Source organism: Aotus nancymaae, unplaced genomic scaffold (genome assembly GCF_030222135.1).
Source record: "Aotus nancymaae isolate 86718 unplaced genomic scaffold, 86718_ANA_hifiasm-v0.15.2.pri h1tg000016l, whole genome shotgun sequence".
Taxonomy (NCBI): Eukaryota; Metazoa; Chordata; class Mammalia; order Primates; family Aotidae; genus Aotus; species Aotus nancymaae.
In genome coordinates, this window is record NW_026988428.1 from 35837479 (window position 1) to 35858397 (window position 20919).

At 47.4% G+C, this 20919-nt stretch overlaps 1 protein-coding gene and 1 non-coding gene across 3 annotated transcripts in view; both read left to right on the forward strand.

Moving 5' to 3' along the window:
* ACVR1B (activin A receptor type 1B) overlaps positions 1 to 13085 on the forward strand; it is a 41487-nt gene extending 28402 nt beyond the window's left edge. The window contains exons 5-9 of one of the 2 annotated variants that reach the window (XM_012450240.3): positions 760 to 927; positions 1943 to 2099; positions 3507 to 3631; positions 8182 to 8312; positions 9980 to 13085. In XM_012450240.3, the coding sequence (XP_012305663.3) occupies positions 760 to 927; positions 1943 to 2099; positions 3507 to 3631; positions 8182 to 8312; positions 9980 to 10105 (707 nt within the window). In that variant the 3' untranslated portion in view covers positions 10106 to 13085. The remainder of the gene's footprint in view (positions 1 to 759; positions 928 to 1942; positions 2100 to 3506; positions 3632 to 8181; positions 8313 to 9979) is intronic. The other variant, XM_012450241.3, reaches the window with a different exon arrangement.
* Positions 4351 to 4453, forward strand: LOC135275463 (U6 spliceosomal RNA). The gene has a single exon (XR_010343096.1). It is a non-coding gene; the product is annotated as a U6 spliceosomal RNA (small nuclear RNA).
* Positions 13086 to 20919: the final 7834 nt, after the last annotated feature.

The following is a 20919-nucleotide window of genomic DNA, read 5'->3' on the forward strand; positions in this document are numbered from 1 at the left end:
AGACAGGTGCTGTGTTTGGGCTGTACTCAGAGGGTCGCTGGGACACATGATGTCCTCCGAGGCTTTCCTGCTTGGCGGTGGTGGATCCAGCTCCTTGTGGTTTTCTCATGCAGATGAGATCTCTTGGTCAGGATCAAAGCAGTGCTGCAGACAAAGCTGGTGATAACTGTTACTTTCCCCGCATATACCTCCTCTTTCGGGTACCTCACATTTGAAATTTGGCATAATGTTTTGTTTTGTTTTTTTTGAGACGGAGTTTCGCTCTTGTTACCCAGGCTGGAGTGCAATGGCGCAATCTCGGCTCACCGCAACCTCCGCCTCCCGGGTTCAGGCAATTCTCCTGCCTCAGCCTCCTGAGTAGCTGGGATTACAGGCATGCGCCACCATGTCCAGCTAATTTTTTGTATTTTTAGTAGAGACGGGGTTTTACCATGTTGACCAGGATGGTCTCGATCTCTTGACCTCGTGATCCACCCGCCTCGGCCTCCCAAAGTGCATAATGTTCAGAATCCTCCAGCTCACCTAAAAGAAACAAGGAGCAATCCTAACAAAGAGGTGGTGTTTCCCTGTCCTTACTGAGGCCCCAAACTGCTAGACCACTGTAAATGAAAGGATGCGAGGGGCTTCAGGGGGCATGGAGGTGGGAAATGTGAATTCAGCAATCTAACTGGATTTTGTGTCGCACATTCATCCTTTCCAACCTTCACTGTTTTGCTGATAGTTACACTTTTTCTGGAACTAATCTGTGGTTCTCTGCAGATAATGGCACCTGGACACAGCTGTGGCTTGTCTCTGACTATCATGAGCATGGGTCCCTGTTTGATTATCTGAATCGGTACACAGTGACAATCGAGGGGATGATTAAACTGGCCTTGTCTGCTGCCAGTGGGCTGGCACATCTGCACATGGAGATCGTGGGCACCCAAGGTGAGTGGACTAGCACAGGAGCAGCAAGTCTGCACTGTCCTGATTTAGTTCCCGGAATTCCTTTTTACTGAGAAAGCTGGGGCTGGACCTCAGGAACTCTAGTTTAATTTAAAGGAAAGGAGGTTAGAGCTTTACTTGAGTGAGGTATTCACAGGCTGTTCTCTCCACCTCTGGCTTTAGAATTCCCTCAGGAACTCTGTAATAGCAATATTCAGCTACTTGTCAATCAATGGCTTGATACAGTCATTTGTTATGAAGGGAGTAATCAAGTAATCATCTCAGAAGCCCACAACAGACGTTAGAAAAATGGAACTAAAATGATAAACTAGTGTACTGGGAACATCAGTTAAGTGATTTCCATGTTCATTGTTGGGGACAGCTGGTTTAAAGGCCACTTGGTGGCTTAGATGCTGGGCTTTATTAATCTGGGAAGGTTTTCCTGGAGGAAGAAGACCTGAAGCTCTACTGCTTGTTGACTATCATGTTGACTCTTTGGGAGATCCTGGTTCTTGTCACAATGGCAGGTGTGATCCTCGATGCCTGGTTGACCAGGGCCACAGGTTTTGCTGGCCACAATAGAAAACCAGCCATGAAAGTTGGGTACTATTCCTGGCCTATGCAGTGCCAGTTCTCATCATTGGGCCTGTTTCCTTCTGAGAGCTAGCCATCACAGCAACTTCTTTCATTCCTCAGCAGTTCTATACTTGAGCATATTTGCTCAGGGAAGGCGAGTAGTGGTAGTAAATATTAGTACAAATATTAGCTAAATATGCCTGTCCTTCTGTGGTCTTAGCTACATGAATGCATTTAATCCTCACAACAGTCCCATGAAATATGTACTGTCATTCTGATTGAATGAGAAGACAGGTACAGAGGGGTAAAGTCCCTTTTCCAGGGTCACTGGATTAGCAGGAGGCAAAGCCAGGACTCAAACCTATGCGGTCTAGCTGCAGGGTCTGTGCTTTTAACATTTATATTATCTCTTGTTAAAGATCCCTGTTTTTTTCTCTGCCAGGGAAGCCTGGAATTGCTCATCGAGACTTAAAGTCAAAGAACATTCTGGTGAAGAAAAATGGCATGTGTGCTATAGCAGACCTGGGCCTGGCTGTCCGTCACGATGCAGTCACTGACACCATCGACATTGCCCCGAATCAGAGGGTGGGGACCAAACGGTAGGAGGGCCTGGGCCTCTGCCCTTGCTAAGCAGCTTCTACTGAGTATCCCATGTATGCCGTCTCCCATATGCGCAGGAGAAGATGTTGTAAAAGGAGGCGAGGACCTTCTCTCAGCCCACTGAAAGTTAAACATGTACTCCTCACGTTGGAAAGCTGTACTGCTGCATCTAACAGATACAAGTGCTGAGAGCACAGCTCCATAAACTGTATGCACATAGGTATTGGTGGTATTAAGGTTGGGAGGTAGAGAAGGACAATCTGGAGCAAGATTTAGAAAGATAGCAGGCAACAGGTATGGCTCGAGGAAGAGGGAAAACATTGCCATCTCCTGTGCAGAGAGCCGTAAAGGAGGCAGGAATCATGTTGTGCTTAGGGACTGGAAAGCAGATTTGCCAAACTATAGCAGAGGTAACCTAGGGTGGAGATTAGGGGCACCCTTCAAGATGATGGATCTGCTTCCCACTTCATGCAGAAGGAGCTGTGATGGCAAATTGACTTCATGAGTTGGAAATGGGACTGCCTTTTAATAGCGGAAGAGGTGGAGATCTGTTTGGTAAATGTAAATGAATTTCATTAAGATGATCCCCTGATTTATTGTGAGGGCTGGGGTGGCTGGATTTGTAGTAATTACTCATAATTACTACTCAGAGTCACTAAGGGTGCCACTGACCATCTCTAGAACTAGTTTTGACGTATCTATAGTCAGGTAAGATAACAGAAGAAGTTCAGAATGAAACTTATGGCTCAACTCATCACTGTGACTACATTCAGTAAAGTGAAAGACCCTGGTAACAACCAAATATTATGTACTGTTACTGCCCCTGTGACCCACATGACAAGTACTTCTACCAAGATATCAAAACATGCTTCAAATAAACAGGGAGTTTCACTCTTGTTGCCAGGCTGGAGGACAGTGGCACGATCTCGGCACACTGCAGCCTCCACCTCCTGGGTTCAAGTGATTCTCCTGCCTTAGCCTGAGTAGCTGGGATTGCAGGTACCCGCCACCACACCTGGCTAATTTTTTGTGTTTTTAATAGAGACGGGGTTTTACCATGTTGGCCAGGCTGGTCTTGAACTCCTGACCTCAGGTGATCCACCCACCTTGGCCTCCCAAAATGCTGGGATTATAGGCATGAGCCACTGCATCTGGCCAAATAAACAAATCTTGATGGTTAAAAATAGAGATACACATCAGAGTAGCCTGGTATTGCCAAGTCTATGCTGAAGTGTTTAGAATCAAATCTAAAACATGGGAGTTTGCAGTGAAGAGATGTGTGCACTTCTGCCCCAAGGGACTTTATTAGGGTGATACTTTTCCACATTCAGAGGGCCCCTGAATCAATACTTTGATTTAAAGAGAGCAGTCGTTATTTTGTGACCATGTTTGTTTTGCTGTTGCAGATACATGGCCCCTGAAGTACTTGATGAAACCATTAATATGAAACACTTTGACTCCTTTAAATGTGCTGATATTTATGCCCTTGGGCTTGTATATTGGGAGGTTGCTCGAAGATGCAATTCCGGAGGTACCTTTCTTTTTTGCCTTCTTTTGCTCCTACCTCCCGTTCCAGGATGCTGGACCACCCAGAGTTGTTTTACTGCCCTCTTTCTTTTTACAACCTGTTGGATGCCTGTTGCCAGAGCCTGAATCATGGTTTAAGGTTCTCTTCAAAGGTGTGGAACCTTGGAGGTAGCTGTGCTTAGGGTGTGTTTATTCTTTGGAGATCAGCTTGTTGAATAGTGTTGTGTGTTACAGTAACCATTCTGAAGGCTCATTTGGCTTTTAAAAACAAACAAACATTGTCTTATTAGTCCCTGGCAGTGGGGAGTGCCCGGGGTGAGGTGGGGAGTGCCCGGGACATCAGAAGCAGTATATTCTAACGCAGTGGCTCCCAAGCCACATTCTTGGGAAACCCTGCTGTTTCACTGCTAAAATAATAGTGCTAATTTCGAAATTTATAAAAGTGCATAGAGTTTTCTTAAAATGAGTTTTTTCTCCCATAGTTAAAAATCGTTGGCATTTGTAACTTCTTATTCTGACAGAATCCAGTAAGAAATAGTATCAGATTTAGCAGAAACACTTTTTATTGTCAACTTAGTATATCAGTATTTTATGATAACTTCCACATATTCTGCCACATGATCAAGTTCCAGAATCTCTAGATTGCTACCTTCAGCCATTTATCTGTGATGTAAGAGATTCCAGGGCAGTGAACATGGTTGAATTAAAAAGACCTGATAGCGCGTGCTTTGGCAGCACATATACTAAAATTGGAACGATACAGAGAAGGTTACCATGGCCTCTGTGCAAGGATGACACGCAAATTCCTGAAGCGTTCCATATTTTTTAAAGGCCTAGTATTTGATAGCACCACAGGGTGACTATAGTCAATAATAATTTAATTGTACATTTAAAAATAACTAAAATAATATAATTGGATTATTTATAACACAAAGTGTAAATGCTTGAAGGGATTGATATCCCATTTTCCATGACGTGATTATTACGCATTGCATGCCTGTGTCAGAACATCTCATGTTGCACCCCATAAGTATATAAATCTGTACCCACAAAAATTAACAATTGAAATCTAATCTAGAAGAAAAACTGGCAGGTCTTCCAGCAGAAATGTTTTGTATATTAATACTCTTTTCTGGCTTCCATTTATGATATGTTTGGTAAAATCCAAATTATGGAAATAATGCCCAAGTACTATTCATGGAATTGTTCTCTTAAATTTTGATCAGTATATGCAGATAAAACAGACTAAGAAAAATCTGGTCACACAGGTCTTAAACTGTGAATAAGTTTATTTCTTCTTTTTCATGACATCCAGAAATTGAGGTTGAATATATAATAATACTTAACATTCACCACTTGCTATGTATAAACTCATTTAATCTTTACTATTACAAGTAATAAGTAGGTGCTATTATCGCCATTTTACAGATGAAGAAAATGAATCACAGAGAGGTTAGGAAATTTGTCCAAGGTCACGTAACTATTTTAGTAAACAAGGGTTCAGGCTCAAACAGGCTGAGGCCAGGGCTTAAGCCTGTAACTACCCCTTAGGTAATTACCAAGTCAAATTCTCTGTTTAAAAATATTTCCGAGGCTGGGTACCATGACTCACATCTGTAATCCCAGCACTTTGGGAGGCCAAGGTGGGCTGAGCCCAGAAGTTCAAGACCAGCCTGGGCAACATGATGAAACTTTGTCTCTACAAAAATAAAAAAATTAGCTGGACATAAAGGCCAGGCATGGTGGCTCACACCTGTAATCCCAGCACTTTGGGAGACTGAAGCGGGCAGATCACTTGCGGTCAGGAGTTCGAGACCAGCCTGGCTAATGTGGTGAAACCCCATCTCTACTAAAAATTAGCTGGGTGTGGTACCGGGCGCCTGTAACCCCAGATACTAAGGAGGCTGAAGCAGGAGAGTCGCTTAAACCAAGGAGGCAGAGGTTGCAGTGAGCCGAGATCACACCACTGCATTCCAGCCTGGATGACACAGCGAGACTCCATCTCAAAAAAAAAAAAAAAAAGAAAAAAAAATTAGCCGGTGTGGTGGCCAGTGCTGCCTGCGAGGCTAAGGTGGGAGGATGGCTTGAACCCGGGAGGTCAAGGCTGCAGGGAGCCATGATCACACTGCACTCTAGCCTGGTGACAGATCAAGACCCTGTCTCAAGCCAAAAACCAAAAATAAATAAAAAACAATATTTTCCATCCAGGCATAGTGGCTCATACCTGTAATTCCAGCATTTTGGGAGGCAAAGCAGGAGGATCCTGTGAGACCAGGAGTTAGAGACCAGTCTGGGCAACATGGTGAGACTCCATCTCTATTAAAAAAAAAAATTTTTTTTCTCATTAGCTCAACACACCAGGGTTTTGTTTGTTTGTTTTTCTTTTCTGGAAAAAGGCTTGGGAAAATTAAAAAAATGGCTTTTTATTTTTATTTTTTTAAGACAAGATCTCTCTTTGGCATAGTCTTAGCTTACTACATCCTCTGCCTCCCGGATTCAAGCTAGTCTCCTGCCTCAGCCTCCTGAGTAGCTGGGTTTACAGGTGCCCGCCACCACACCCGGCTAATTTTTGTATTTTTAGTAGAGACGGGATTTCGCCATGTTGGCTAGGCTGGTCTCGAACTCCTGACCTCAGGTAATCCGCCTGCCTCAGCCTCCCAAAGTGCTGGGATTATAGTGAGCCACTGTGCCAGGCCTAAATTGGCTTTTTAAAATTAACTTTTTATTATGGAAAATCTTTAAGTTTGTGGCTCTAAAAGATGAAGACTTCAAAAATGCAATGCTATTACCACACTTTAAAAAAATGAACATTAGGGGCTGGGTGCTGTGGCTCACTCTTGTATTCCCAGCACTTTGGGAGGCCAAGGTGGGTGGATCACCTGAGGTCAGGAGTTAAAGACCAGCCTGGCCAACATGGTGAAACCCCATCTCTACTAAAAATACAATTAGTAAGAACATTAATGCTTTTTTTTTTCTTTTTTTGAGACAGAGTCTCACCCTGTCACCCAAGCTGTAGTGCAATGACATGATCACAGCTCACTGCAACCTCCACCTCGCCAGGCTCAGGTGAACCTCCCACTCCGGCCTCCCAAGTAGCTTGGGACTACAGTGCACCACCATGCCCTGCTAATTTTTGTTTTTGTTGTAGAGACGGGGTTTTGCCATGTTGCCCAGGCTGATCTTGAACTCCTTGGTTCAAGCAGTCCTTCCACCTTGGCCTCCCAAAGTGCTGGGATTACAGGTGTGAGCCATTGTGCCTGGCAAACATTAATTTTTAGTATCATTTAACATCTAGTCAGTGTTGAGATTTCCCCAATCTCCTAATTTTTTTTTCTTTTAAAATTTTATTACTGGTCCCAATCTCCTAATTTTTTAAATCAATTTGTTCTCAAATCAGGATTCCAGCAAGTTTTATCCCCTGCAGTTGATGAATACACCTCTTACATCTCTTCTTGTCTACATGTTCCCCTTCATTTTTTCTTCTCACTCTGTTTTTTCAGAGAATCCAGGTCATTCGTCCTGTAGAGTTTCCCAGGCTAGATTTTGCAGATTGCCTAGGTAGAGTTCACATATTCTGCTCTTCTTGATTTCCTATGAATTGGTAGTTAGATCTGGCAGCTAAAATCATTTCTAGGGGTTTGGGGGCACGTACCCTTCACAGGGGTTATTCTGTCCCTTGACAAGTTGCATAGTGTTGGTTCTCTATTTTTGTGTTATTTACGTCCCATAGCAATATTGTCCAAATCTAAGTGAATGATTACTTCCCCTGCATATCTGTTTGGTTCCCATGATGTATAGTTGGAATAGGAAAGGCAGAAAAATACTTGATTCTTTCCACTTATTTACCATTTTTCAAAATAATGAGGTTGTTCTGTAGCCTCCTGCTGAGGTGACTGAGGTTTCCTTTTTTAGACTTTACAGTATTTGTTTCCATTGAAGTTATTTGTCTTGTTACTTAAATGTTCCCATCTTTGTCCAGTTGGGAGCTTATCAAGTTCGTGCCTTTTGATGTGACCCCAGTAGTCTCTGACAGATTTCTTGCTTTGGCTATAAAAAAGATGTTCCTGGCTGCTCTTGTGTATTTCTTTTTATTTAGTTGTTTTGTTTTGTTTGAGACACAGTCTTGCTCTGTTGTCCAGGCTGGAGTGCAGTGGCACGATCTTGGCTCACTGCAACCTCTGCCTCCAGGATTCAAGCGACTCTCCTGCCTTATCCTTTTAGTAGCTGGGACTGCAGGTGTGCGCCACCATGACTGATTACTTTCTGTATTTTTAGTAGAGATGGGGTATCACCTTGTAGGCCAGGCTGGTCTCAAACTCCTGACCTGGGTGATCAGCCCGCCTCGGGCTCCCAAAATGCTGGGATTACAGGTGTGGGCCACTGTACCCAGCCCCTCTTGTGTATGTCTTGTTCCATACTTAGAATTAACTAACTTTTCTAAGGAACCTTAGGTTGAAGTGGTATTTACAGAGTACAATGTGGGTGTTGTCACTGGCTTCTGAGTAATCTTATCCTGCTGTTGATAACTCAGGTAGATATTTTCTTTTCTCCCAGGAGTCCATGAAGAATATCAGCTGCCATATTACGACTTAGTGCCCTCTGACCCTTCCATTGAGGAAATGCGAAAGGTCGTATGTGATCAGAAGCTGCGTCCTAACATCCCCAACTGGTGGCAGAGTTATGAGGTAGGAAGCCTGCCTCTTTCGGCTTTCCCATCAGCCTGATTTCTCCACCTTAGAAAAGGGTTTCTTGACAATGGGGTCAGCCCCCAGAGGTGCCCCCTGAGAGTGTCAGTTATTATTTACTCTTAGATGCTATTATACATATACCAAGCCCTTTAGAGCTGCAGTCTCTTGTTCTGGACACTGTAGGGTGCCATTTGGAGTTGACAGCCTAGTAGAAAAAAGCCTTTGGGCCAGGTGTGATGGCATAGGCCTGTAATCCTAGCACTTTGAGAGCCTGAGGCAGGAAGATGGCTTGAGTTCAGGAGTTCAAGACAAACCTGAGCAATGTAGGGAGACCCCATCTCTACAAGAAATAAAAAATTAGCCAGGCTTGGTGGTGCACCACCTGTAGTCCCAAGTACTCGAGAGGCTGAGGCAGGAGGATTGCGTGAGCTCAGGAGGTCAAGACTGCAGTGAGCCATGATTGGGCCACTGCACTCCAGCCTGGGCAACAGGGCAAGACCCTATCTGATAAAAGAAAAAGGAAAAGGCTTTGTCCCCAAGACACAGATGAAGGAGGTGGTCAACAAATAACAAAAACAACCCAGAGCTGTTAAACACCAAACTAGGAAAGCACCTCTGGAGCCGGAGCTGAGCTCCATGGAAGAGCGATGAGGTGTCCATAAGAGAAGCCCTGAGACCAGGCAGAGGAGGAGGAGGACGAGACAGGCCTGTGAGGAAAGTGGTCTTTCCAGAAACTCAGAAGGGAGGCGGTGATGTGTATGACAGGGTTGGGTTTGGGGTGGAGAATGTGAATTTGGGAGAGATGGCAGATGAAATCAGGGGTGTGGGCGAAAAACATTTGGTAGAAATGATTGATATGAGGACATGCTTGTGACATACATCCTAATAAACATGGACTTTAGGTCTTAAGAGTCTTCAGGGGAACAGGATTTGCCTCGCTAAGTGCTCATGGGCCTCCTTTTCACTCGTGGCTCTGCATTTCCTTTTACTTATTTTTTCCTAACCTGATTGAGGTGTGATTGACAAATAAAATTGTGACAAAGGTGTACAAGGTGCTGATTTGATACATATATGTATTGTGGCATGATTACCACACTCAATGAGCACATCTGTCCCCTCACCTCTTTGCCTGTGTGTGTAGCGAGAGCAGTTGAGACCTACTCCCTTTGCACATTTCAGGTGTACAGTGTTGTTGACTCTAGTCACCTTGCTGTCCATTAGAGGCCCAGAACTTACCTAGTTAAGTAGGGAGAGGTTGGCGCTGCCTTTAAAGAGTCTAACCACTAGAGGGCATTTCTGCATTTAAGAACAAAATTGCATCTTAGCTGATGCTTTCCTGTTGCATAATATAGCAACATTTCTCACCGCACTCCTTGGAACCCTCAGGGCAGGGTTTGCTTCTGAAGGCAGGTGAGACCGCAGGAGCTGGCCTTTAGCTGCAGCATTTGCTTTCACTTGTGCAAGCTGTCCCTTAAAAAGGAAAAACCAAGGGGACAGGGAGCCTTGCAGAGCATTTCCCTAAAGTCAGCCAGTGGGTGGAGGAGGTGGATCTGCCAGACTCTGTCCTGAGTGGGAGGTGGCAGGGAAATGAGTGACAGCCTAGGGACCAGCAAGGCTTCTCCAGGGCATGGCTGAGCTGATGGCCCCTGGGTCTCTCTGTGCAGGCGCTGCGGGTGATGGGGAAGATGATGCGAGAATGTTGGTATGCGAACGGCGCCGCCCGCCTGACGGCCCTGCGCATCAAGAAGACCCTCTCCCAGCTCAGCGTGCAGGAAGACGTGAAGATCTAACTGCTCCCTCTCTCCGCACGGAGCTCCTGGCAGCGAGAACTACGCACAGCTGCCGCGTCGAGCGTACCATGGAGGCCTACCTCTCGTTTCTGCCCAGCCCTCAGTGGCCAGGAGCCCTGGCCTGCAAGAGGGACAGAGCCCGGGAGACTCGCTCACTCCCATGTTGGGTTTGAGACAGACACTTTTTCTGTTTACCTCCTAATGGCATGGAGACTCTGAGAGCAAATTATGTGGAGAACTCAATGCCACAACTCGAACTGGTTGTAGTGGGAAGTCCCGCGAAACCCGGTGCATCTGGCATGTGGCCAGGAGTGGTGAAGGGGGCCTGGGAGGGGCCGGGAGGAGCCAAGGTGTTGCCAGTGCTAAGCCGCGCTGAGGGTTTCCTTCGAGGACCAGTCCACAGCACACCAAGGTGGCCCAGAGGAACCAGAAGTGCAGCAACCCCTTTCACAGGCGGCTCTGAGCCGCGCACTCCCCTTCTCCCTGGGATGGACACCTGGGGGGACTGCCATTGGAGACGGAATCTGCCGCTTGTCTGTCCAGCCGTGTGTGCATGTGCCGAGGTGCGTCCCCCGTTGTGCCTGGTTTGTGCCATGCCCTTACACGTGTGTGTGAGTGTGTGTGTGTCTGTAGGTGTGCACTTACCTGCTTGAGCTTTCTGTGCATGTGCAGGTTGGGGGTGTGGTCGTCATGCTGTCTGTGCGTGCTGGTGCCTCTTTTCAGTAGTGAGCAGCATCTAGTTTCCCTGGTGCCCTTCCCTGGAGGTCTCTCCCTCCCCAAGAGCCCCTCATGCCACAGTGGTACTCTGTGTCCAGCAGGCTGCTCTGCCCACCCCAGCATCAGCACAGCTCTCCTCCTCCATCTCTGACTGTGGAACCAAAGCTGGCCCAGTTGTCCGTGACAGAAGAGGCTTTTGGGCCAAAATGTGAGGGAGGAGGGTGGGATTGGGCAGGGAAGGAATCCTGGCAGAAGTCTTGGGTGTTGTTGTCAGTTGTCAGCCGTGGGAAATGAGCCAGCCCAAGGGCATCATCCTCAGCAGCATCGAGGAAGGGCCGAGGAATGTGAAGCCAGATCTCGGGACTCAGATTGGAATGTCACATCTGTCTTTCATCTCCCAGATCCTGGAAACAGCAGTGTATATTTTTGGTGGTGGTGGTGGGTTTGGGGTGGGAAAGGGAAGGGCGGGCAAGGAGTGGGGAGGGAGTCTGGGGTGGGAGGGAGGCATCTGCATGGCTCTTTTACTGGACTCTCTGATCAGGGTGGAGGAAAGGTGAGAGGTTTGCATCCACTTCAGGAGCCCTTCTAAAGGGAATGGCCTGAGCCAAACACATTATTTAACCTGAGTATAGTATTTAATGAAGCCTAGAAGCACGGCTTTGGGTGATTTGGTCAGCATATCTTAGGTGTATAATAACTTTGAAGCCATAACTTTTAACTGGAGTGGTTTGATTTTTTTTTTAATTTTATTGGGAGGGTTTGGATTTTAACTTTTTTTAATGTTGTTAAATATTAAGTTTTTGTAAAAGGAAAACCATCTCTGTGATTACCTCTCAATCTATTTGTTTTTAAAGAAATCCCTAAAAAAAAAAAAAAAAAAAAAAAAATTCTCCAATTGAACGCACATAGCTCAGTCACACTGGAAATGTTTGTCCTTGCACCTGAGCCTGTTCCCACTCAAGCAGTGAGATTTCCTCTTTGCCCTGTGGCTCAGTCTCTCTCGCATTTTGTCCCCACCCCTGCCCAATTCCGTGAGTGGTTTTTGCTCTAGCGTCCTTTCGTGCACTGTCCAGCTGGTTGCACCCTCTCCAGGCATTTCTTCAACAAATGTGTGTGAAGTGCCTGCTGGGTGCCAGGTGCTGGGAATACATCTGTGACCAAGACATGCTTGGGTCCTACTCCTGGAGCACTGAAAAAAAAAGCTGATTCAAGTAAGTAGGTGCCTGTTTTGAGACCAGAAGGTTTCATAATTGATTCTACAGCCCTTTTGAGCCTAGAATTACTGTTCTTAGGTAAGATCACTGAAGAAAGAGGAACCCCTACAACCCCCTCTGCAAAGAGACCAGAGGCAGGTGATGAGACCTGGGGTTTAGAACCTCAGGTGAGACTCCAAATCACTGCATTCGTTCTGAGCCCCCTTCCTATCCCCAGGGGAGGTGTATTGTGTATGCAGCCTTAGAGTATCTCTGCCTCCAACCCAGCAGTTCTCTGCCAAAGCCTGTGGAGGAGGGAGAGCCCTGTCCCTGCCCTCGGGCTCCCCAGTGCTCTTGGCCCTTCTATTTATTTGCCCGATTATTGCTTCTTTCCTTGCATTAAAGGAGATCTTCCCCAAACCTTTGGGCCAATTTACTGGCCGCTAATTTTTTTTAAATACCATTGTGTCACTGGGGAGACCGTCTTTACCCTTGCTGACCTCCTGCCTGTCCGCCCTGCAGCAGAACCTTGGCGGGTTATAGGTGATGATGGAACTTAGACTGCTCTGCCCAGAGTCACAAGTAGCCTCTGGGATCTGCCAACACACGTCCACTCCCAAGCCACTAGCCCACTCCCCAGGTGGCCTTTCTGCCCTTACCCCACACAGAGTCCAGCTCTTCCACCTCTGGGGAAGATGGAGCAGGTCTTTGGGAAGCTCCTGCCCCCATCCCTGCCACTCTTAACACTAAGAGTTGGGGAGAAACTGAAGCCGTGTTTTTGGCCCCCTGAGGCTAACCCTGATCCATAGTGCTACCCGCACCTCTGGATTCTGGATTCACAGACCAAGTCCAAGCCCGTTCTTAAGTCGCCATAAAGGCCCCCGAACGGCATTCTCGGTACTTCTGTTTGTTTTTGTACATTTTATTAGGACTGTAAAATAGCCACTTAGACACTTTACCTCTTCAGTATGCAAATGTAAATACATTGTAATATAGGAAATCTTTTGTTTTAATATAAGAATGAGCCTGTCCAATTTCTGCTGTACATTATTAAAAGTTTTATTCACAGAGCTTCTCTGGTGCTATCTGTCCCACATATGCAGCGCAACCACCCAGCTTTTGTCAGGGGAGTTGGGAACGAGGTGGATGTTGTAGGCCAGGGTCTGGTGCTGACACCAGCCGTAGCAGACCCCAGCAAGAAGAGCGCTGATCCGAACGTCGTGGGTCTGCTCAGCACGGTTGCTTTGTTTTCCTAGAGGGCTGGTCTGGCGTGTAAGAGAAAGAAGACACCACGCACCCTTTTCTTGCTTTGTCTGACTTGGTCTTCTCTCATTTTTTTTCTATTTGCAAAAGAGGGTCATGCTCTTGGTTAGTCAGTCACGTCTCAGGCATGAGCCCTCTTCTTGAGCTGAAGTACAGTTGTGAGTTCTGGGATGCTGAGGTGACTTTGAGGTGGGAGTTTTCATTGGTTACTCTGGTATTCTCAGCGTGTAGTGGGTGTGTGAATGTCCTCTCTCTCTCAGCTGAGGGGATCTCAACAAGTCCTACGATCATAGTCTTCAGTTTAGATGAGACCCACAAAATCTCCTAGTTCACCATCAGGCACTCGACTTCCCTGTGATGTGCCTGTCAAGTGTCTGTGTGGCCTCCTGCTAATGCAGGACCACAGCTCCATCTGAAGACTCCGTGGCTCAGCGGAAAACTCTTCTGCAGAGCTGGGCAACTTCCTTGAGACTTCTACAGGGTTTTCGAAGCAGTTGTTCTCTCTTCCCTTATAAGGTCCCTTAAAATATTTAAAGGCAGGCCGGGTGCAGTGGCTCACGCATGTAATCGCAGCACTTTGGAAGGCCGAGGTGGGTGGATCACGAGATTAGGAGTTTGAGACCCGCCTGGCCAATATGGTGAAACCCTGTCTCTACTAAAAATACAAAAATTAGCTGGGCATGGTGGCACACACCTGTACGCAGCTACTCAGGAGGCTGAAGCAGGAGAATCCCTTGAACCAGGGAGGCAAAAGTTGCAGTGAGCTGAGATCGTGCCACCGCACTCCAGCCTGTGCAACAGAGCAAGACCCCATCTCAAAAAAAAATAAAAGGCGGCAGTCATCGTGAATCTTCTGGCAAAGCTTCGAGTTTCTTTAGTTAATATTAGCAAATACTTACTGAAAACTTACTGTGTGCTAAGTAAGCAATGTGCCAAAACTTTCTTTACATAGATGAACTGTTTTAATTCTCAGAGCAACCATATGAGATGGGCATTATTATCTTCTCTTTATGGATTAGGAAACGGAGGATTAGAGAAGTCAAATAAGTTGCCCAAGATCATGTAGCTCACGGGTGGAAAAGACCTTGGGTCCAAGACGTTGCTCACAGAGCACAGCCCTTCCCCCACTGCACTGTCCTGCACTGGTTCCATGTTCCTAACCCAGGCTGGCCGCTCTCTTGAACCTAGCTAGAGCCTGGGGCCAGAAAGGACATGTACCTAATGTTCCATCCAGGTGTTAGCAGACATCACAACTAGAACAAGAATCCCAGACTGTGCTTGATGCGTGCCCGCAGATCCCATCCCAGGACTACATCTCATCTCTTGATTAAAATCCAGCTACCCTCTTCCTCATTCCTGTATAAGGGAAGCTGAACTCAAGTGCAGGACCTTATAGTTTTACTCTAATAAACTTTGCTGTAGACCATGCCCATTGCTCCAGCCTGTTACACTATTTTTAAATCCTGATTATTACCCAGAGTTTCCTGAGTTTTCCCTGTCTGAGACTCAGCTGGGCTGAGAAAAGTAATTTCTAAAAGTTTGCTTTAAGTTTGGCATCTATACCAATAACCTAATCAGCTGCTAATTAAATTGTTCTTGTGTCCTGGCCACAATTTTTTATTTTTATTTTAAAATTTATTTAGACAGAGACTCTTGTTGCCCAGGCTAGAGTGCAGTGGCATGCTCTTGGCTCACTGCAACCTCCAGGGTTCAAGCAATTCTCCTGCCTCAGCCTCCCAAGTAGCTGGGATTACAGGTACCAGCCACCACACTCAGCTAATTTTTGTATTTTTAGTAGAGACAGGGTTTCACCATGTTGGCCAGGCTGGTCTCAAACTCCTGACCTCAGGTGATCCACCCACCTTGGCCTCTCAAAGTGCTGGGATTATAGGTGTGAGCCATGGCGCCCGACCTATTTATTATTTTAAATAGAGACAGGGTCTCCCTTTGTTGCCTAGGCTGGTTTTGAACTCTTGACTTCAGGGAATACCCCCTCCTCCGCCTCCCAAGGTGCTGGGATTACAGTCATGAACCACTTCACTTGCCCCACAGTTTTTAGATGGACAGAGACAGCAGAAGAAGCCTAAGTCCTTTGCTAAAGTATCACTGTAGTGCTGCATCTCTTTGATCTATCTACCTGTTCGTTGGAAGGAAATACAAAGTAGTTTCTAGCGAGTCTCCACCTGGTTCAGATGAAGGCCCCTTACAGGCTATCCTGTGAATAGTCATCTTGCCTGGCATGGACCTAAAATTCACTAGGCTATGATTGCAGGCTCAACTCTGCCACTTTGAAAATCAAATGGCAACCATTCTGGTGCCTCTTCTGTGCCTTTGAAGGCTGCCAACAGTGTTTCATCTTAGTAAGGCCTGTGACACAGGAGACTTCATTTGAGTGTTGTATCACTTGAGTTATTGTTTCATGTATCTTAAATTTCCATCCCCCAGGCCATATGTCTTCTGACCTTTACAGGCCTGAGAACATGCTTGCTAAACGCAACCAAACCAAAATGAGGAACGATAGAGTTCCAGAGACTGAGGAACATAAGAGGGATGCACAACACAGGTGACGGAAGTGGGGAGAAGCCCCGCTGGGTCACGCCAGGGACAGTGTTACTCGCCAGAGTTCTCCAGAGAAACAGAATCTATAGTATGGATGGACAGACTAGAGAGAGAGAGAGAGAGAGAGAGAGAGAGAGGACTCATGGTAGTGAGAGCTGCAAGGCAGGGTGGCAGGCTCAGAGACCCAGGGAAGAATTGGTGTTTCGGCCTGGGAGCAGAATCCTTTCTCAGGAGACCTCAGCCTTTTCTCCTAAGGCTTTCTATTGATTGGGTGAGATCCACCCACATTAAGGAGAGTAATATGCTTTACTCAAAGTCTACTGATTTAAATGTTAATCACGTCTAAAATACCTTCACAACAACAACTGGAATGGCATATGACAAAAGAACTGGCCACTATGGCCTGAAAGTTACTGGGGATTCCATGGTCAGAGGATGGGATTTAAGGATAATGGAAGATATCCCTAGGTCCTTCTGAGAATTATTGGAAATCAAAACGGGGGTTAGTGGGGGTTTAGGACAGTTTAAGGAACAATTGGATAGACTGGGCTCTTTTAGTAAGTATTTGTCAAGCAACCTTAATGAATGGAGTGGTAGGTAGAATAGAAAGCTATGGTGAAACCCCATCTCCACTAAAAATACAAAAATTAGGTGTGATGGCACACACCTGTAATCCCAGTTACTCAGGAGGCTGAGGCATGAGAATCGCTTGAACCCAGGAGGTGGAGGTTGCAGGTTGCAGTGAGCCAAGACTGTACCACCGCACTGCAGCCTGGGCAACAGAGAGAAACTGTTTCAAACAAACAAGAAAGCTAAACAATCCATGGTCCCTGCCCTTCAAGGAGTTTGTAATCTAGACAGATAGAATTTGTACAGGCAACAACAAGGCGGATTTAGGCAAAATGCCATGGGATCACAGATGAGGTGTCTAGGGGAAGATGTAACATATCCCTGCCCTCCAGCGGCTCCCTACCTGGTGGAATGGGCTAGTAAACAGATAGCTAGGATGGGACGAGATCAGTACTACCATAGGGATAGAATACTGTGGGAACACAGGAGAGACAGGAGGTTGGGGTCATGAGAGGGACACCTATTTCGGCCTGCTGGCTGAGGAGAGGAGGGGGTTTTAGTCAAAGAGTTGCCATTCAAGAACCACAGATGTTCAGTATGGCTGCAGAACCAGAGGTGGGGGTGTGATGAGGGAGCCTGCTGGAGCTGTTCCCATGCTGAGTCTTGAAAGGATAGGAATTCTTAGGAGGCCGAGGCAGGCGGATCACCAGGTCAGGAGTTCGAGACCAGCGTAACCAACATGGTGAGACCTCATCTGTACTAAAAATACAAAAATTAGCCAGGCGTGGTGGCACACCTGTAGTCCCAGCTACTCGGGAAGCTGAGTCAGGAGAATTGCTTGAACCCGGGAGGTGGAGGTTACAGTGAGCTGAGATTGTGCCACTGCACTCCAGCCTGAGTGAGAGAGCAAGACTCCGTCTCAAAAAAAAAAGGTCAGGAATTCATCTTGGGGCCAGAAATGGCAAATAGATAGCACCAATGCCGTCACATCTGCACCTCAGCCTGTACTAATCTATCAGTAATTTGTCCTCTTGAGTTGATCTCTACATTTTTCTCAACAGTATGCTTACTATCCCATAAGTTGAAACATACTTGCCATTCTCAATGTAGGGACTAGGCCATTGGGTGTCTTGGTCAGCTCTGGCTGCTGTTTTTAAAAGTATCTTAGACTGTTGGTTGAGCATGGTGGCTCATGCCTGTAATCCAAGCACTTTGGAAGGCCAAGGTGGGCGGATCGCTTGAGGTCAGGAGTCCGAGACTAGCCTGGCCAATGCACTGCTACTAAAAATACAAAAATTAGCTAGGCATGATGGTGCACACCTGTAATCCCAGTTATTTGGGAGGCTGAGGCAGGAGAATTGCTTGAACCTGGAGGTGGAGGTTGCAGTGAGCTGCACTCCACCCTGGGTGACAGAGTGAAACACAATTTCAAAAAAAAAAAAAAGACCTTGGGTTGGGTAATTTATAAACAATATAAATGTACTGCTTACAGTTCTGGAAGCTGGGAAGTCCCAGATTGAGGGATCCGCAGGCTCAGTGTCTGGTGAGGGCCTGTACTCATAGATGGCTCTTTCTGTGTCCTTACATGGTGGAAGGGGGAAACAGGCTCCCTCAAGCCTCTTTTATAAGGGCATTAATTCCATTTATGAGGGCAGAGCCCTCGTCACCCAATTACCTCCCAAAGGCCACATGTCTCAATACCATCACATTGGGTATTAGGTTCCAACACAGAGATATTGGAAGGACACCAGCATTCAGACCATGGCAGAGGGTTTTAAGCAAAGGAGCAATGTGATCCTGTTTGTCTTTTGGGAAAATCACAGTGCTGACTTTAGAAAGGAATTGCAGTGGTGGTTGAGCAAGAAAGCTGGGAAGAACAGGAGAGACAGTGGATAGAATACACAGGTTTGAGGCATAATCAAATGTGAACGATGAGGGAAAGAGGAGAGCTGACTTCAGTTTGGAGTAAATGAAAGGATCTTAGCCTGGCAGTTTTGCATATCTGTTTGGGGGTTGGGAGGTTGGCGCACAACAGCTGAGCAAGTGTATTTGCCAAGAGGAAAAATATCTAGGCAGCATGGGGCCCTAAGAACTGCCATTCTCTTTCTTCGCTATGTGCACCTGTTTTAAAATGATGTGGGGTAAGATAACACATACCCTCTGTCTTAGGAGTTGTGTGCAGATGCTGTAGGAAACCTGGAGACTTAACCTTCTTTCTGCCATTCCAACCCGATCATGCCAGAGATGCCCTGCCATTTTCATCCAAGAGGCCAGATGGTCCCTGGCCTTTGAACAGGACTAGACCCAGAGACCACTCACATTCAATGCAAATAAACTGCAACCTCTACCTGGACCCCACTCCCAGACCCCCTGGATCAGATCTTTGGGCTGTGCCAGGTCAGCCCTACTGCTAGATTCCCTCTTCTAGGCCCCCCGGACACACACAGACACTGTCCCATGGAAATGGTCAGGCAAGAGGAGCCACGAAGGAAAACAGCCACTCCCCGCCCAGCCAGCTGCCCACCAGCTGTCCACCGCCCACAAGAGGCGATGTCATGCAACTGGGGGCCCAGCCCCTCATTCCTGACAGACCAGAGAGCCAGCTGAGCCCCAGGCCCTCTTCCTCCCACCTCCCCAGCTTAGGAGCAGTGGCAGTACTCAGTGAGGAGCTCCCAGTGAACTATTTATCCCTGCCAGTTCCAGGCCCTGCTACTGGACAAGGCCCATGCTAGAGCTCTGAGATTTAGGTTAGATTCCAGAGAGACCAGCTCTGGCCCAAGTGCTCTGACCTCCTCATGGACCCTAGTGCTTCAACTGCTCAGTGGAAGACTCAGCTAGCTGTCCCAGTTTCCTCCAGAGGGGGCTGCTGACTGTTCCACAGCCAGGCGAGGGCTTGTCCTGAAGACAGGCGGTGTTACCTAGGCCTTATCCATTAGCTGGGCCCCCACCGTCTAAGCCCCCACCCCAGGCCAGCCAGGAGTGTCAGGAGCCAGAGCAGGCAGAGCAAAGGGAGGGAAATCTGAGAGCTTATGCTGAGAGAGGCTTGCTTGGGAAGAAGGTACAGATTGGGTACAGATGTCTGAGGAGCCAGAGCGATGGAGGTTTTGCAAGGAGGCTTCCTGGAGGGGGGAGGAGGGAGATGTGTCCTGGTATGAAGTTGCAGGTGGTGTGCAGAACGCTTCCCCCACCACCCAAGCTTTAAAGGGCTGCAGAAGATAGGATGAGAACAACAGATGCTAGCCAAGAGACTCAGGCTTAGGAGGAAGCCATGGAGAGTTGGAGAAGGCAAAGCTTTAGAGGCCTCATATATACTGCCTGGCATTCGAAGGTTAGTGCACCAAGAAGGCCCTCCAGCTGCCTGCCTTCTCCCTGCTGAATTTCACCTGCAGCAGCAGCAGCAGCTTTGATGCAAAAAACGACTTCCTAACTGACAGGTGTGAGATTCCAGAACTCAGTGACCAAAGTGGAGCTTGGTATCCCAGTTGTGCACAGATCCTCTTGGGAGAAAGAAGAGCCGTGGGGGATCCTGAAACAGGGCTGGGATTCCAGGCGGAGTCTGGTACCAGCCAGCCAGCCTTTCCGCCTGGCTTGAAGATTTTCCACCAAGAGACTCATGGCCACCAGAGGGCATCACCACTCCACAGTGTGGCATCCTGGGCTCCCTGGCCCATCCCTGGAGAAATGGGGGAGACTGGGAGGAGGAAGCAGGCAGGGACCTCTGAGCTCTCAGGGAGCTACCAACAGCTGGATTAAACAGTCTCTGGAGTCAGAAGACCTGAGTTCTAGTCCCTGTTATGATTCTGTCTTTCTCTCCCTGTTTCAGTTGCCTCTGTTAAATGAGGGCACAATATCCTTTCCAGACTGTACGGCCGTTTCTGGCTCTGAAATCCCAGGATTTAAGGAAATCACACAAAGGGCTTGACAAAAATTGCATTTCCTGGGTCTACCCTTACTCTGGGGTTCTCTAGGGCTTTCTCCCTGGCAGAAGGAGGAAACAAGGTGTGAATTTCAGTCCTCTGGTGGTGTTCGCTCGCTTGGAGGCCTGGAGGTGGGCTGCCCTGCATAAACTGAGGGGAAGTCGGCCTCCACGTCAGCTGAAGGAAGAATGGCTCTACAGGCCGTTAGACACAGGGGCTGTGCCACACCTGTGGCGTCCACTTCTCCAGGTTTCAGGCAAGGAGATATATCCATTAGGTAACACTCTGTGATAGCCGGGGACTGGGGGGCCCCTTCACAGAGGAGGTTGTGCAAGATGTCCTTTTGCCGGGATAAGCAATGGAATGAATGGAATATATATCATTGCCTTTCCACTTAGCGCCTCCCCCTCCCACCCCCCACAGATGCCGTCTGTCAGGAGCAGGCAACAGACGGTCCCGGGGTCCATCTGTGCTAATGCTTCACAATAGAGTCCCATGTTTCCCCACCGACACCCCCTCGGCCCCTCAGCTGATGGCCACTTGGTGGTGCCAAGGCGGGAGGTGGGAGGAGGGAGAAGAAGGCACTAAGAGAGCT